The 17,101-nt window shown below is 35.4% G+C and overlaps 1 protein-coding gene across 2 annotated transcripts in view; it reads right to left on the reverse strand.

Moving 5' to 3' along the window:
• The window catches only part of PPP4R4 (protein phosphatase 4 regulatory subunit 4), a gene marked incomplete at both ends in the record, with an annotated part of 120,649 nt that overhangs the window by 752 nt on the left and 102,796 nt on the right, over positions 1 to 17,101 (reverse strand). For both annotated transcript variants that reach the window (XM_082835375.1, XM_082835374.1), the window contains 5 exons: positions 1,730 to 1,877; positions 6,993 to 7,063; positions 12,265 to 12,358; positions 12,663 to 12,746; positions 13,181 to 13,250. In XM_082835375.1, coding sequence (XP_082691501.1) covers positions 1,730 to 1,877; positions 6,993 to 7,063; positions 12,265 to 12,358; positions 12,663 to 12,746; positions 13,181 to 13,250 — 467 coding nt within the window. The remainder of the gene's footprint in view (positions 1 to 1,729; positions 1,878 to 6,992; positions 7,064 to 12,264; positions 12,359 to 12,662; positions 12,747 to 13,180; positions 13,251 to 17,101) is intronic.

Genomic DNA, 17,101 nt, shown 5'->3' on the forward strand with positions numbered 1-17,101 from the left:
ATATTCCTCCTTCTTCAGAATATTCAGAAAAGAAGAAACAAACTGCTGTGACTTGTTAGCAGAGTGTTTGTTTCTAGATGCATTTTTTAAAACAATCAATTATAGATATAACTGATTATATGATTATTTATATAATTATGTATTACAAATACTGAGCAAGAGAAAATTCAGTCAATAAAAAGGAAAAACATGCTCAACAACAAAAAAAGATAAAGATAGTAATCTGAAATAAAGGAGAGCTAGTATAAATATATTAGGCTTCAATGGTCTTTACTTATCAAAAATGCCTATTGCATTTAGAAGGGTAAGTTGAAAAGAGAATGAATTGCATTCTGATGTTATTAAACGTGTTCTTCAATAGAAGAATTCCAGGGCAATCTTTTGACAGGAAGAGGGTCAAGGGTGATCGAGAGGAAGGATTTCAGGATGCCAGAATGGAAGGCGCCTCAGAGGATGAACTGTGAGCCTTGCCCTGTCATTTCGCGGGCACACCGAGGCCCAGAGTGCTCGCTGGAACTGCCACGGGAACCAGGGCATGAGGCTCCAGCTCCGTGCTCTCCATAGACCATTACCCTGTCCTGCCTCTATTTTGAGACTTTAAATGGAACTCCCACAGTATAATCATTAGAGCAATAATTATATGGCTAAGAGATTCTCTGTAAATAAAAATATCTTCTGTATTAATACTACTAACCTGTACTATCAATATTATTTTTTCTATTTACTATTACTTTTTTCTATTATGTAGTCCTACTCTTTCCTTGAGCTCTATTCAATAAATGTATTTCTAAGTTCTGAATGAATTTTGAATACATCTATATTTGTATACACCAATGACCAATTAAAATTTTTGAACAAATTATAATACAGTTCAGTTCCTAAATGGGATTCCAGTGTGGAGTTTCTGCAAAAAGATGCACATCAGAAACTTAATAATAGAAAATATTCATGAATTAAGTGAAATATGTTTAAAAGAGAGTCTGAATACTGTTTAAATTCTCTTCTAATCAGAAGATTCACGTGTCCCATATGAAAGAGGACACGTGTAACTATAGTTTGGGTATTTTGGATGAATCACTTCTACCTGGATACAACCTCTCGTTATGGAGATTTTATTTTGGCACTACCCTCTTAAATGTTTAACCTAAAAGAAACAAAGACTTCGACAATTCAAACAAGATCCAAATGGTGCATAAAAAGGAACCACAAGGGGAAAAGGAGAATAGAGGCCCTTTATGACCTTTATAACTTTAAGGAACAAATGTTGTCTGTAGAATCTCTAGCTTATTGGACCCACAACTCTGGATTATATGCTGCAGTAATATTTCTTAAGTGGCATCAGTTACACCCATCCCTCTGAGCACTGGGTGATTCAATGCTGTGTACTTAAGCTAGTTTGTTTAAACGAATGCAATTACACTCAGAGTCTTCTCAGAGCTAAATTTCCTGAATGCAAATATTTCACAGAAAAATAAACAGACCTCAGATATTAGTGGGAACCATTTAAAGTTTCTTGTCAACTTCCTAAGGTTACAATGTCTTTGCCACATATAAATTATCTTATATAAAGTATCTGATGTAACAGTGATAATAATAATCCCTTTTACTTGATGACACTGTCTCATTACAGACATCTTCTCTTCTTCGGAGAAGTATTTAAGTGGGAAGGAAAGTACACTGAGAAAAGAACAGAATAAAACACTTAGCAGTACATCACTGGATTACTTACAAGGTAGCCTTCCGTGGTTGTGTATCTTTACTTCCACTGCTCTTGGGATCACCTGAGTTACCTGTCCCTCGGGAGGTGCTGGGCAGGGGAGTATTAGAGGAAAAGGAACTGGAAGCACTGCCGGCATTACGAGTCCGGAATGAATCATCTGAAAGTAATACGTGTACAGTCAGCCAGATGGAATATACTTAGAGAGAGGTGAACCTTAGAGAAGGTTACTGATAACTGACTTTGTTTCCCTTCTTTTAAAGTCAACTTTATTAAGGTATAATTTATATACAATAAATTGCACGAATTTAAGGTTCTGACATCTGTATACACCCATGAAGCCATCACCACAATCAAGAGTGAACACACCCATCACTGGATGTTTGTTCCGCCTCCTTGTCATCCCTCCCTCCACCCCCCGCCCCCACTCCAGGCAACCACGGACCTGCCTCCCGTCACTACAGATTAATTTGCATTTTATAGAATATTGTATAAAGGGAATCATACAGTATGTATGCTTTTTTTGTCTGCCTTCTTTCATGCAGCATAATTATGCTGCAACTCATCCACATCAATACTTCATCCTTTTTATTGCTGACTGGCATCCCCATTGCACAGACATGCCTAAATTTGTCTATCCATTCTCCTACTGACAGACATTATGACTTCTTTTCCAAAAAATTTGTAATCTATTACAAATAGAGCTGCTATGGACAATTGTGTGCAAGTCTGTGTATGGACATATGTTTTAATTTCCCTTCAGTAAAAGTCTTGGAATGGAACTGCTGAATCACATAGTAAGTGTATATTTAACTTCATAAGGAACTGCCAACCTGCTGTCCAAAGTGATTAGACCATTTTGCATTTCCCACAGCAACATATGAGAGTCCTGGAAAGTTTCTCCACCTCCTCACACATACTTGATACTGTGAGTCTTTTTAGTAATTCTAGTGGGTGTGAAGTGGTATCTCCTTGTGTGTGTGTGTGTGTGTGTGGGTTACTCATTGCTTTAATTTGCATTTCTTAATGGTTACTGATCTTCAGCATCTTTTTACTTACTTATTTGTATATCTTCTTTCATGAAGTGCGTGTTCAAATTTTTTCCCATTTTAAAATCAGTTGCCTGATTTGTTTTAAAGATCTTTGTATATTCTTAAAACTAAAAATAGAACTACCATATGATCCTGCAATCCCACTCCTGGGCATATATCCAGAGAAAACTGTAATTCGAAGAGATACAGGTACCCCAATGTTCACTGCAGCACTATTTACAATAGCCAAGACATGGAAGCAACCTAAATGTCCATCAACAGAGGAATGGATAAAGAAGATGTGGTGGAATATAGACTATTACTCAGCCATAAAAAAGAATAAAATAATGCCATTTGCAGCAACATGGATGGACCTAGAGATTATCATAATAAGTGAAGTAAGCCAAAGAAAGATAAATATCATATGATATTGCTTGTATGTGGAATCTAAAAAAAAAGATACAAATGAACTTATTTCCAAAGTAGAAAGAGACTCGCAGACATAGAAAACTAACTTATGGTTACCAAAGGGGAAAGGTGGGAAAAGGGGGGGAGGGATAAATTAGGAGGTTGGGATTAACATATACACCCTGCTATATAAATAATAAAATAGATAACCAACAAGCAACTACTGTATAGCATAGGGAACTATTCTCAGTATTTTGTAATAACCTATAAGGAAAGAGGACCTGAGGCAGAATATATGTATAACTGAATTGCTGTGCTGTGCACCTGAAATTAACACAATATTGTAAATCAACTATACTTCAACTTAAAAAAAAAGATCTTTGTATATTCTGGATACAAGTCCTTTGTCAGGTATATGTAATATGAGTATTTTCTCCTAATCTGTGTCCTGCCTTTTATTTTATTAATGCTCTATTTCAAAGTGCTAAAACTTTACATTTTTATGAAGTCCAATATGTTAATTTTTTTCTTTATGGTTTGGAAAAACTTTTGTCAATTCCAAAATCACAAAGACTCCCTTCTATATTTTCTTCAGAAATATCAGTTTTAGCTTTTATGCTTAAGTTTAGAATACATTTTGAGTTAATTTTGTGTACAGCTGTGAGATAAGAATTGAGGTTCAGTTCTTTGGGTTTTTTATGGACATCCAATTGTTCTAGTATTATTTAAAAAAATACAATCACATCACCTTTGTTGAAACTCAGCTGACTATGTATGTCAGGGCAGGGCACACAGTCTTGAGTACTGAAGCTGTAGTAGTAAATGATGAAATCAGGTAACTGACATTCTCTAACTTTAATTTTTTTCAAAACACTCAGTTCTATGAATTTGAATACACAGTAAATTTCAAAAAGACTGTCAAAATTTTTATCAGGATTGCACTGAATCTCTGGCTCCATTTAAAATGAACTGACATCATAACAATATTAAGTTTTCTAATCCATAAACACGGTACAGCTTTCCATTTATTTATGTCTTCTTTAATTTCTTTCAGCAACATTTTGGAAGTTCTGAGTGTGCATTTAGCACACATTTTATTAAATTTATCCCTAAGCGTTTAAAATCTTTGAAGTTATTTTAAATGTTATCTTAGACAATTTTTTGAAGTATGAGATTTATAGAAAAATTGAGAAGAGAGTATGAAGAATTCCCACCTACCCCTTTCACCTAGTTCCCCTATTATTAACACCTTACATTTACATACTATACTTGGTACAATTAGTGAGCCAGTGGTGACACATCATTATTAACAAAAACCCACAGTGTGTTTGGATTCTGTCAGTCTCACCCAATGTCTGTTTCTGTCTCAGGATCCCATCCAGGGCACCACAGTACACTTACTTGTCAGGTCTCCTTAGGCTCTCCTTGGCTGGGACAGTTTCTTAGCCTTTCCTTGCTTTTGATGACCTTAACGGTTTTTAGGGGTACTGGTCACATAGTTTGTAGGATGTGCCCCTACTGGAATCTGTCTGATGCTTTTCTCACAATTACACTAGGGATCCGGGTTTGAGGGAGGATGAGAAGAGGTAAAGTAGCATCTTCATCACATCATGTCAAGGAGGAACACTGTGACAAATTTTTTCTCGTTATACGTGTTTTATTTATACTTCACGACGGATCACTAGAAATGGGATTTTTTGAGGCATAGACTATTTTTTAAAACTAGGATTCTTGATGAACTTGACCAAACTGCTTCCAAAGGGTTCCACTAATTTTCATACCCACCCAAAATGGATACATTGCAATGTGTTTCCCTGAATCCTTACTAGAATTCCCTTTACATTTCCCCCAGTCTGTTGTGCCCACATAGCTTTGGAATGCTGCAGTTGATGACTGATGGATTCGCCTTAAGTAAAAAGCATCAATTAGATCTTCCACTCTACACTTGACCTTACCTTTATTTTATTTAACACTACTCCCGCTACACCCTCTCTGGGCTCCAGCCAAACAGCCTGCTGTCGCTCCCTGAAGACACAACAGTCAGCTTTTGCTTCTGACAGGTCCTCTGCATGGGACAGTATTCCATACCCATCTCTGCCTGTCAAAATCCTAGCGTACCTTAAGGTTCACCTCAAATGATAATCATCCTAAAGCCCGTCTTAAGACACAAAAGTAAATAAAATCTCTTCTCTCTGTGAACACTTAATACATTTGTTAAGAGACATTTTGCTCCCATTTTCTCTTTGTAGATCAGATATGTAATTGTATAGTGACTTTTTCCTCAGTCTGTAATTCATTAAGTAATAAATAATAAGTAATAAGCACATTTTTCTAATCAAGAAACCTAGGAGATATTTCATTCAACCTATTCCCTCTCCCCAAAATAATACCACAATTTTAAGAGAGAATACTTTTCAAATATTTTAATAAATAATTTACCCTTATGAGAGACATGCTTTTATGTAAGGCTCTGGATGTTAAGTTTTAGAATCTGCGTATCATACACAAGCCTACCTTGTTTTATTGCTCTTCACTTTACTGCAGATAGAACAGAAAATGCATTTTTTATAAATTGAAGGTTTGTGGCAACACCGCGCCCAGCAAGTCTAACAGCACCATTTTTCCAACTGCATTTGCTCACTTCTTGTCTTCGTGTCAGATTTTGATAATTCTTACAATATTTCCAACTGTTTCATTATTATTATATTTATGGTGGTCTGTGATCATGATCTTTGATGTTACTATTGCAATTGTTTTGTGGCACCATGAACCTCACTCACATAAGACAGAAAACTTGGGCTCCCCTAGTGGCGCAGTGGTTAAGAATCCGCCTGCCAATGCAGGGGACACAGGTTCGAGCCCTGGTCCAGGAAGATCCCACATGCCGTGAAGCAGCTAAGCCAGTGCACCACAGCTACTGAGCCTGTGCTCTAGAGCCTGTGAGCCACAACTACTGAAGCCCACATGTCACAACTATTGAAGCCCATGTGCCACAACTACTGAAGCCCGCGTGCCTAGAGCCCGTGCTCCGCAACAAGAGAAGCCACCACAGCAAGCCTGCGCGCTGCAACGAAGAGTAGCCCCCGCTCACCGCAACTAAAGAAAGCCCACACAGCAAGGAAGACCCAACCCAGCCATAAATAAATAAATAAAAATAAAGTTCCCTTAAAAAAAGAACACTTGTCAAAAAAAAAAAAAAAGACGGCAAACTTAATCAATTTATGTTGTGTCTGTTCTGATTGCTCCACTTACTGGCCATTCCCCCATCTCTCGCCTCCTCAGGCCTCCCTGTTCCCTGAGACACAATAATATTGTGTCCAATAAAGGCCATACCTACTTGTTATGTGTTGTCTATGGCTGCTTTTACTCTGTCACACCAGAGTTGAGTAATTGTGACAGAAACCAATTGGCCAACAGAGCCCAAAATATTTATCATGTGGCCCTTTACCCCTGGTATAAACTTTCAAATACATAATATTGTAACTGTTTAGCAGCATATGATCCACAGTGAAGCCCTGCTGTTTTTAACTTCCTTAAAAATTATTGCAAAAACTTTTAGTCTATGCCTCATTAGGTCCTCAGACCATGGTAAAACCTATCTTATTTTGTCCTTTTCCTCTTTTGCAAATATTGAACTCTGACTCTTGACACAGTGAAAACAAAATAGTATTGTTAAGCATCTTCTTAATTGCTAGGGAAAAGTTTAATTTCTTTGCTATTGGATAAAGATATAAATTTAGGGAAACTGTATCTAGAAATAAAGAAATGGGCCATTTAAGGAAAATCATATTTTATTAAATTTAACAATTTTTTGAAGAGCTCAGATTTCTACTTACCAGTTAGTGAAATCACAGAAGTCTTTGTTAACCCTGAGACAGAAGGTGTATATGCTGCTGTAGAACTTTTACTAGAAAAGAACATGATTTAGTTAAAATACAAGAATATGCTTCTTTCAATCCCAGTCATCTAGCACTAGGTCTTTCCTAATCTTTTTTTTAACGCTTTCCTCTACTTCTTATGAAACATGCTTGCTATTTTTATTTCTCATTTATTTTTTACATTCCATGCCTCACAATAGTTACTTTGTCTTTAACTTAAAATCATCTCCTTAAACTTCTGCTACATGAAAATAACAGGTTTTCTATTGATGCTCAGCCCAAACAGGTAATGTGGATAAAATTTTCCTGGAAATAACTTATCTTTAGTTCTAATCTCTTTTGTCCATCTTGAGATCACCCTATTGGCTAGGAACTTTAGAAGGATCTACCAATAATGTCCAAAAACATAGCTGAAAACCTAGAATAAGCTTTTTATTCAATCTTTTATAAAAAGATAAAAATAATAAAATAAAAACATTTTTCCCATAACATGTTATATTTTTGATAAATAGTTTTGAAGACATTTATGTTCCTTTAAAATTACTTTGCTTGCCGCTTGATATACAGCTATTATATACTATATGTGTACAATATATATAAAATTCATGGTCATTTAATTTATGCTGATTCTCCCCTAATCTTAACTGTTTATAATTTTGTGGTCTGGGCCAAAAGGGAGACTACACATTCATTTACCATCAGGAGAACTGTGTTGTCACCACTTTACCACAGAAACAGGCCAGTGGCTTCTTTACGGACAGAAATAACACTAGCTGCAAATGGATGTCCACATCCATTTAGTAAATGGGGCACGTTCATACCCTTTTAGAAGTTCTGTGGCATAGGTGATATAGCATAAACAACACACGGATTCCATGATGTTGTTATAAAGCATCAGGGCAGTAGTCTTCCTAGAATTCCAGGATACCTATTTCTTATGCAGATTCGTAGACTACTTTTTTGTTTTTAACATGAAACCTTTATAGAAGATATAGAAGAACATGAAACCTTTATAGAAGATAACTTATAACTGCCCTATAAAAACCTAAAAATTAATCCTGATTTTATTTAATAATTCATTGAATTATTTAATAATTCAATTCATTTCACATAAAGATGTATGACTATAAGATGAAAATTAAGTCAGAACATGACCCATATATATGCTGTCTACAAGAGACTGACTTCAGACCTAGGGACACGTACAGACTGAAAGTGAGGGGGTGGAAAAAGATATTCCATGCAAAAGGAAATCAACAGAAAGCTGGAGTAGCAATACTCATATCAGACAAAATCGACTTTAAAATAAAGAATGTTACAAGAGACAAGGAAGGACACTACATAATGATCAAGGGATCAATCCAAGACGAAGATATAACAATTGTAAATATTTATGCACCAAACATAGGAGCACCTCAATACATAAGGCAAATGCTAACAGCCATAAAAGAGGAAATCGACAGTAACACAATAATCGTGGGGGACGTTAATACCCCATTTATACCAATGGACAGATCATCCAGACAGAAAATTAATAAGGAAACACAAGCCTTAAATGACACATTAGACCAGATAAACTTAATTGATAATTATAGGACATTCCAACCGAAAGCAGCAGAATACACTTTCTTCTCAAGTGCACACGGAACGTTCTCTAGGACAGATCACATCTTGGGTCACAAATCAAGCCTCAATAAATTTAAGAAAACTGAAATCATATCAACCATCATTACAGACCACAACGCTATGAGATTAGAAATCAATTGCAGGAAAAAAACTGTAAAAAACACAAACACATAGAAGCTAAACAATATGTTATTAAATAACCAATGGATAACTGAAGAAATCAAAGAGGAAGTCAAAAAATACCTAGAAACAAATGACAACGAAAACATGACGACCCAAAACCTATGGGATACAACAAAAAGCAGTTCAAAGAGAGAAGTTTATAGCAATACAATCTTACTTCAAGAAACAAGAAAAATCTCAAACAACCTAACCTTACACGTAAAGCAACTAGAGAAAGAAGAACAAACAAAACCGAAAATTAGTAAAAGAAAAATCATAAAGATCAGAGCAGAAGTAAACGAAATAGAAATGAAGAAAACAGCAGCAAAGATCAATGAAACTAAAAGCTGGTTGTTTGAGAAGACAAACAATATTGATAAACCTTTAGCCAGACTCATCAAGAAAAAAAAGGGAGAGGACTCAAATCAATAAAATTAGAAATGAAAAAGGAGAAGTTACAACTGACACCGCAGAAATACAAAGGATCATAAGAGATTACTACAAGCAACTATATGCCAATAAAATGGACAACCTGGAAGAAATGGACAAATTCTTAGAAAGGTATAACTTTCCAAGACTGAACCAGGAAGAAACAGAAAATATGAACAGACCAATCACAAGTAATGAAATTGAAATTGTGGTTAAAAATCTTCCAACAAACCAAAGTCCTGGACCAGATGACTTCACAGGTGAATTCTATCAAGCATTTAGAGAAGAGCTAACATCCATCCTTCTCAAACTCTTCCAAAAAATTGCAGAGGAAGGAACACTCCCAAGCTCATTCTACGAGGCCACCATCACCCTGACACCAAAACCAGACAAAGATAAGATATCACGAAAAAGGAAATTACAGGCCAATATCACTGAGGAACACAGACACAAAAATCCTCAACAAAATACTAGCAAACAAAATCCAACAACACGTTAAAAGGATCATACACCATGAACAAGTGGGACTTATCCCAGAGATACTAGGATTCTTCAATATATGTAAATCAATCAATGTGATATACATTAAAAAACTGAAGAATAAAAACCATGTGATCATCTCAATAGATACAGAAAAGGCTTCTGACAAAATTCAACACCCATTTATGATAAAAACTCTCCAGAAAGTGGGCATAGAAGGAACCTACCTCAACATAATAAAGGCCATATACAACAAATCCACAGCAAACATCATTCTCAATGGTGAAAAACTGAAAGCATTTCCTTTAAGTTCAGGAACAAGACAAGGATGTCCACTCTTGCCACTATTATTCAACATAGTTTTGAAAGTCCTAGCCACAGAAATCAGAGAAGAAAAAGGAACAAAAGGAATCCAAATTGGAAAAGAAGTAAAACTGTCACTGTTTGCAGATGACATGATACTATACATAGAAGCCACCAGAAAACAAGTAGAGTTTTCCAATGAATTTGGTAAAATTGCAGGATACAAAATTAATACAAAGAAATCTCTTGCATTCCTATACACTAACAATGAAAAATCAGAAAGAGATATTAAGGAAACAATCCTATTTACCATTGCAACAAGAGAATAAAATACCTAGGAATAAACCTACCTAAGGAGACAAAAGACTTGTACTCATAAAACTATAGGATACTGATGAAAGAAATCAAAGACGACACAAACAGATGGAGAAACATACCATGTTCTTGAATTGGAAGAATCAATACTGTGAAAATGACTATACTTCCCAAAGCAATCTACAGATTCAATGCACTCCCTATCAAATTACCAATGGCACTGTTTACAGAATTAGAACAAAAAATTTTACAATTTGTATGGAAACACAAAAGATCCTGAATAGTCAAAGCAATCTTGAGAAAGAAAAACAGAGCTGGAAGAATCAGGCTCCCTGACTTCTGACTATACTACAAAGCTACATTCATCAAGACAGTATGGTACGAGCACAAAAACAGAAAAATAAATCAATGGAACAGGATACAAAGCCCAGAGATAAACCCACACACCTATGGTCACCTAATCCATGACAAAGGAGACAAGAATATACAATAGGGAAAAGACAGTCTCTTCAGTAAGTGGTGCTGGGAAAACTGGACAGCTACATGTAAAAGAATAAAATTAGAACACTCCCTAACACCACACACAAAAATAAACTCAAAATGGATTAAAGACCTAAATGTAAGGCCAGACACTATAAAACTCTTAGAGGAAAACATAGGTAGAACACTCTGACATAAATCTCAGAAAGATCTTTTTTGACCCACCTCTTAGAGTATGAAAATAAAAACAAAAATAAACAAGTGGGACCTAATTAAACTTAAAAGTTTTTGCACAGCAAAGGAAACCATAAACCAAACGAAAAGACAATGCTCAGAATGGGATAAAATATTTTCAAACAAAGCAACTGACAAGGGATTAATCTCTAAAATATATAAACAGCTCATGCAGCTCAATATCAAAAAAAAAACCAACCCAATGAAAAAATGGGCAGAAGACCTAAATAGACATTTCTGCAAAGAAGACATACAGATGGCCAAGAAACACATGAAAAGGTGCTCAACGCCACTAATTATTAGCGAGATGCAAGTCAAAACTACAATGAGGTATCACCTTACACCAGTCCGAATGGCCATCATCAAAAAATCTACAAAGAAAAATGCTGGAGAGGATGTGAAGAAAACGGAACCGTCCTACACTGTTGGTGGGAATGTAAATTGGTACAGCCACTATGGAGAACACAATGGAGGTTCCTCAAAAAACTAAAAATAGAATTACCATATGACCCAGCAATCCAGCTCCTGGGCATATACCTGGAGAAAACCATAATTCAAAAAGATACATGCACACCAATATTCACTGCAGCACTGTTTACAACAGCCAGGACATGGAAGCAACCTAAATGTCCATCAACAGAGGAATAGATAAAGAAGATGTGGTACATATATACAAGGGAATATTACTCAGCCATAAAAAGGAACAAAATAGTGCCATTTGCAGAGGCATGGATAGACCTAGAGACTGTCATATAGAGTGAAGTAAGTCAGAAATAGAAAAAAGGAACATTGTATAATATCACTTATAAGTGGAATCTAGAAAAATGGTACAGATGAACTTATTTGCAAAGCAGAAATAGAGACACAGATGTAGAGAACAAACTTATGGATACCAAGGGGGAAGGGAGGTCAGGATGAATTGGGAGATTGGGATTGACAATAAACACACTACTATATATAAAATAGATAACCAATGAGAACCTACTGTATAGCACAGGGAACTCTACTCAATGCTCTGTGGTGACTTAAATGGGAAGGAAATCTAAAAAAGAGGGGATATATGTATACGTATAACTGATTCACTTTGCTGTACAGCAGAAACTAACACAATATTGTAAAGCAACTATACTCCAGTAAAAATTAATTAAAAATAAAATAAAATAAAAATTAAGTCAAAATGTGAGTAGCTGACAGATCATACCCAGCACACTTGTCTAAGTTGCCATATTTTGCATGAAAAGCTTGATTATTAAAAGACTGGCTTCGAATCAATTTGGATTTCTTGATTTCTTTGCCTAGAGTAACAAGCAAAAGGAAAATGCAATTGTTTAGTTCATCAGTTCATCCTTAGCTGCCCCAACCCCATTTCCTCTCCAACTCCCACAATTTTCAGTAAAACACTGACAGGTGTAGCTTCCTTTCCTTAGCTTGACCTGACTGGTGTATCTCTTACCCCTACTGCCCATTAAGAACCACCAAAACAGCTAACAGTAAAAGGCAAAAGGTGCCTTCAAATGATATATCTCATCTCACGGAGTGACTTCCCTGTAATTATTGTTTAGGAAAGGAAAAAAGGAGACACAAAAACAAGTTTCTTACTTGTGGATGGGGTGCCAGAAGAGGGTCCAGGGACAGAAATGGGGATGTTCTTGGGCAGAGTTGTTGGTGTCTTGGTGTCTCTACCTAAAACAAACTCTGATTTAAGTGCTATAATTTCCTCTGAGTTCTTATTAATCTCCACACACATACAAGGCAATGCAGAGAATATGAATCACTCTCCCTAGTGAAGCAACACTCTCTTCCAAATCTTACTTTTTATATATTTAAATATTTCAATCTTAGTTATTCAGTGATCAATTTTGCAATCTTATTGCTGTTACCAAACTTCAAACTTTCCTTTGAAGGATCTGAACCTCCACATTGATCCTCACCATTTATTCATGTACTCCTAAACCTATATCGCAGTTAGCAGCCAATTTTTGAAAACAACTTTGATAAATGAAAGAAAGTGAAGTGATTTTTCATATTAAATTAAAAACTAAGCATGGTCTCTCAGCACACTAGGATGCAACATCAGTTGGGTACCTTGGTGATAAAGACATGCGAAAACTACTTACGTTTCTTTTCAAAGGTTTTATCACTCATGGGCCTTCCATCATTTTGTTGCTTTTCTTTTTCTAATTGTTCCTATTAATAAAACAGTATCTTAGCATTAAAGGTAAGCATTAGATTTAGAAAATTGTTCTAATCAGAAATTACTCTAAGCTTTAGAGGTACAGATACAGTTCACAAAAATACATAACAGAAGCAATTTGTTTTTCCAAATTAGTGTCTAAAGAAGTCACAGTTCTTTCAGATTTGTGTTTTTTTTAACATCTACAGAATTGTGCCCTTGGACGCTTGTCAAACTAAAACAATGAGTTTGGTATCATTGTTGTGATGAGCCGTTAATTTCTACAACGTATCTACTCATTCTCATCAGCAAAATGTGCTACTACTGGCCCTTTCCATTTCTGACTGATACATGGCAAAATAATGTTCTTCTTTTAAAAGACTGAGAGAAAAAGAAATGATCTTTTAGATATTATTTAAATGTTCTATTGAAGTATAATACACATAGAGAAGGTGCACAAATATAAGTGTACAGCTCAATAAATTTTCCCAAAGTGAACACACCCATATAATCAGCTCCCAGACCAAGAAACAAAATGTTACCCAAACTCAAAGAGTTCTTTATCCCAACAGAATAGCCAAGAAAAATCAATAAACATATCAAGTTCTGAACAAACATGGCATAACCGACATGTACAGAACACTACAATCAACACTGGAGAACATACATTCTTTTCAAGTGCATGTAAAATAAAAAGGCAGAGAAAATATGCAAGATAAAAAATTTTCCACATAGAACTGGACTGCATAAAAAACTATTAAATAAAAATTCTAAAACTGAAAATAAAACGTGCAAAACTGAAAAATATCACCAAGTGGGCTTAACAGTAGTGTTACCTGCGTCATCTTTTCCTCTACTATCTCGATCATATTAATCACAGTTGTCTTGAAGTCCTTGTCTGCTAACTCTAATATCAGGATCATCTGTGGATCTTTTTCTATTCTCTGATCTTTTTGTTGGGTTTATTAGGTCATTAAGTCTTAAAATGTTTTAGAGTCTGCTTATTCTCTACATCTTCTACCACTGGCAATCCTGAACTCTAATCTTTGGCTTAGACTGCTGAAATAATGCAATTTGCTTTTCAGAGGATTTCCACTTAAGTTTTTAATCTCACAGCATAATTCTCTGCAGAAAAATAGACAATATAAAAAATCAGAATTTTAGAACTGACAAATAGAGTAATGGAAATTTTAAAATCAGTGGAGAGTCTCCGCAGCCAAATGCAGAGGGCAGGAAAAGAACTGGTGACACTGAAGATGGATCAACAGAAATTATTCACTCTGAGTAGCAGAGTTTAAGGAAAAAAAAAAAAAAAGAAAGAAAGAACAAAGCCTCATGGACCTGTGGGATAGTATCAAAAGATTTAACATATGTGCAATTGGAGACCCAGAGGTATAAGAGTGAGGAACTGGGACAGAACATATATTGAAATAAATAATGGCTCAAACCTTCCCAAATTTGGGAAATGACACTCATTTACAGATTCAGGAAGCTCAGCAAATCCAAGACAGAACAAATTTGAAGCTAATCATGTCTAAAAACATCACAAGCAAACTGCTAAAGATAAAAAAGAAAAGAAAAAATCTTGGAAGTAGACAGAGACAAACAACATTATATAGAGAAGAATAATAATTCAAATGAGAACAGATATTTTATCAGATGCTATGGAGACCACAACACAGACAGAAACACTTCTTAAAGTATAGTATAAAAAAGGCTGTAAACCCAGAATTCTGTATCCAATAAAAATATCCTTTAGAGAGAAAGGCACAAATAAGACATTCTAGATAAAGGAAAACGAAGATAATTTGTTACAAAATACTTGCTCTCCGAGAACTTCCAAAGAAAGTTCTTCAGGCTGAAGGGAAAAAATAAGAGGGACATTTGGGTCCTAAGCAATGAATGAAGAGCACTGGAAATGGTAAACATCTGAGTAAACACACAGGTTTACTCTCTTAAGTTCTTCAAGATATATATGACAACTTAAAGCAAAAATTATCACACTGACTGGTGGGGTTTTCAGTGCAGATGTAATTCACATGACAAGTGTAACATAAAGAACAGTATGGAGCAGGTAAAGGGTTCTGTATCACTGTTAAATAAAGTGGTACAATATTAACAAAAAGAAGACTATAAAAGGTTAGGTATGTCTGCTGTAATCTCTAGAGAAAACACCAAAAAGCAATTCAAAAAAAAAAAGGGGGGGGGAGCGAAGAGACAGAGAGAAACACCAATCACTAAGATAAAAATATAAAAGGGGGGCTTCCCTGGTGGCGCAGTGGTTGAGAGTCCGCCTGCCGATGCAGGGGACACGGGTTCGTGCCCCGGTCCGGGAGGATCCCACATGCCGCGGAGCGGCTGGGCCTGTGAGCCATGGCTTCTGAGCCTGTGCATCCGGAGCCTGTGCTCCGCAACGGGAGAGGCCACAGCAGTGAGGGGCCCGCGTACCGGGGAAAAAAATATATATATATACGTGTATATATATATATATATATATATATATATACACACATATATAAAAGGGGGTATCACCATAGATTCTATATACATTAGAAGGATAATATAAGAATATTATAAACAACATATGCCAACAAATTTGACAGCTTAGATGACACAGACAAATTGGGGAGGGGAAGCAACTTATCAAATTGACAAAAAAGAAAGAAAATGTGAATAGTATTATAGCTATTAAAGTAATTGAATGAATTATCAAAATCCTTCCAAAATGAAAACTTTGAGTCTTGATAGTTTCACTAGTGAATTCTATCAAACACTCAAGGAAGGAAAAAAAACAATTTTATACAAAAGTTGTCAGAAAATAGAGGAAGTGGTAATACTATCCATCTCATTTTATGAGGCCAGAATAACTCGAATACCAAATTTAAAAGACCCAAGAAATGACCCCAAAAATTATAAACCAGTTCCCACTATGAATTTATGAATACAAAGGCAAAATTCCTTTAAATAAATTAGCCAAGCATCCAACAGCGGAGAAAAGGACAATATATCATCACCAAATAGAATTTATCCCCAAAATATAAAATCGGTTTACCATTTGAAAAATCAATGTAACTCAGTGTTTTAACACAATGAAAGTAGAAAAACAAATATCATTTCAGGAAATGCAGAAACAGCATCTGGCAAAATTTAACAATCACTCATAAAAACTCTCAGCAGACCAGGAATAGAAGCGATAAAGGGCATCTATATAAAACCTATTGGTAACACCATACCTAATGATGAAAGATTGAACTGCTTCCCCCTAAGATCAGTAAAAAGACAAAGATGCCTACTTGCATCACTTTCATTAGTCAGAGTTCTCTTATTATACTGGAGGTCCTGGACCTTTTAATATGACAAAAAGAAAGAAATAAAAGGTACAAACACTGAACAGGAAGAAGTAATCCTACTGTACTAAAAGATGACATAATGGCTCAGGTAGACTCATGTCCTATTAAATCTAAAAACCAACTTCTACAACAAATAAGCAAACTTAGCACATTTTCAAAATACAAGGTTAATATACAAAAATCAATAGTATTCTTAAACTCCAGCAACAAAAAACTGGAAAGTAAAACTTTAAATTACAATTCCATTTATAATGCCGAGACACGTAATATACTAGAAATAAATCTAACAAAAGACTGCCTTGAACTCTACACTTAACTCTACCAAAACTAAGAAGACTAAATAAATGAAGTGGTAGACAATGTTCATGGATTGGAAGACTTAATTGTTAAGATGGCAATTCTCCAAATTGACCTACAGATCAATGCTAATTAACACAATCCTAACTAAAATTCCAGCAGGCTTTTTATAGAAATTGATAAACTGATTCTAAACATTGTATCAAGATGAAAAGGGC

Source organism: Leucopleurus acutus (assembly GCF_964270905.1).
Source record: "Leucopleurus acutus genome assembly, chromosome: 1".
NCBI lineage: Eukaryota > Metazoa > Chordata > Mammalia > Artiodactyla > Delphinidae > Leucopleurus > Leucopleurus acutus.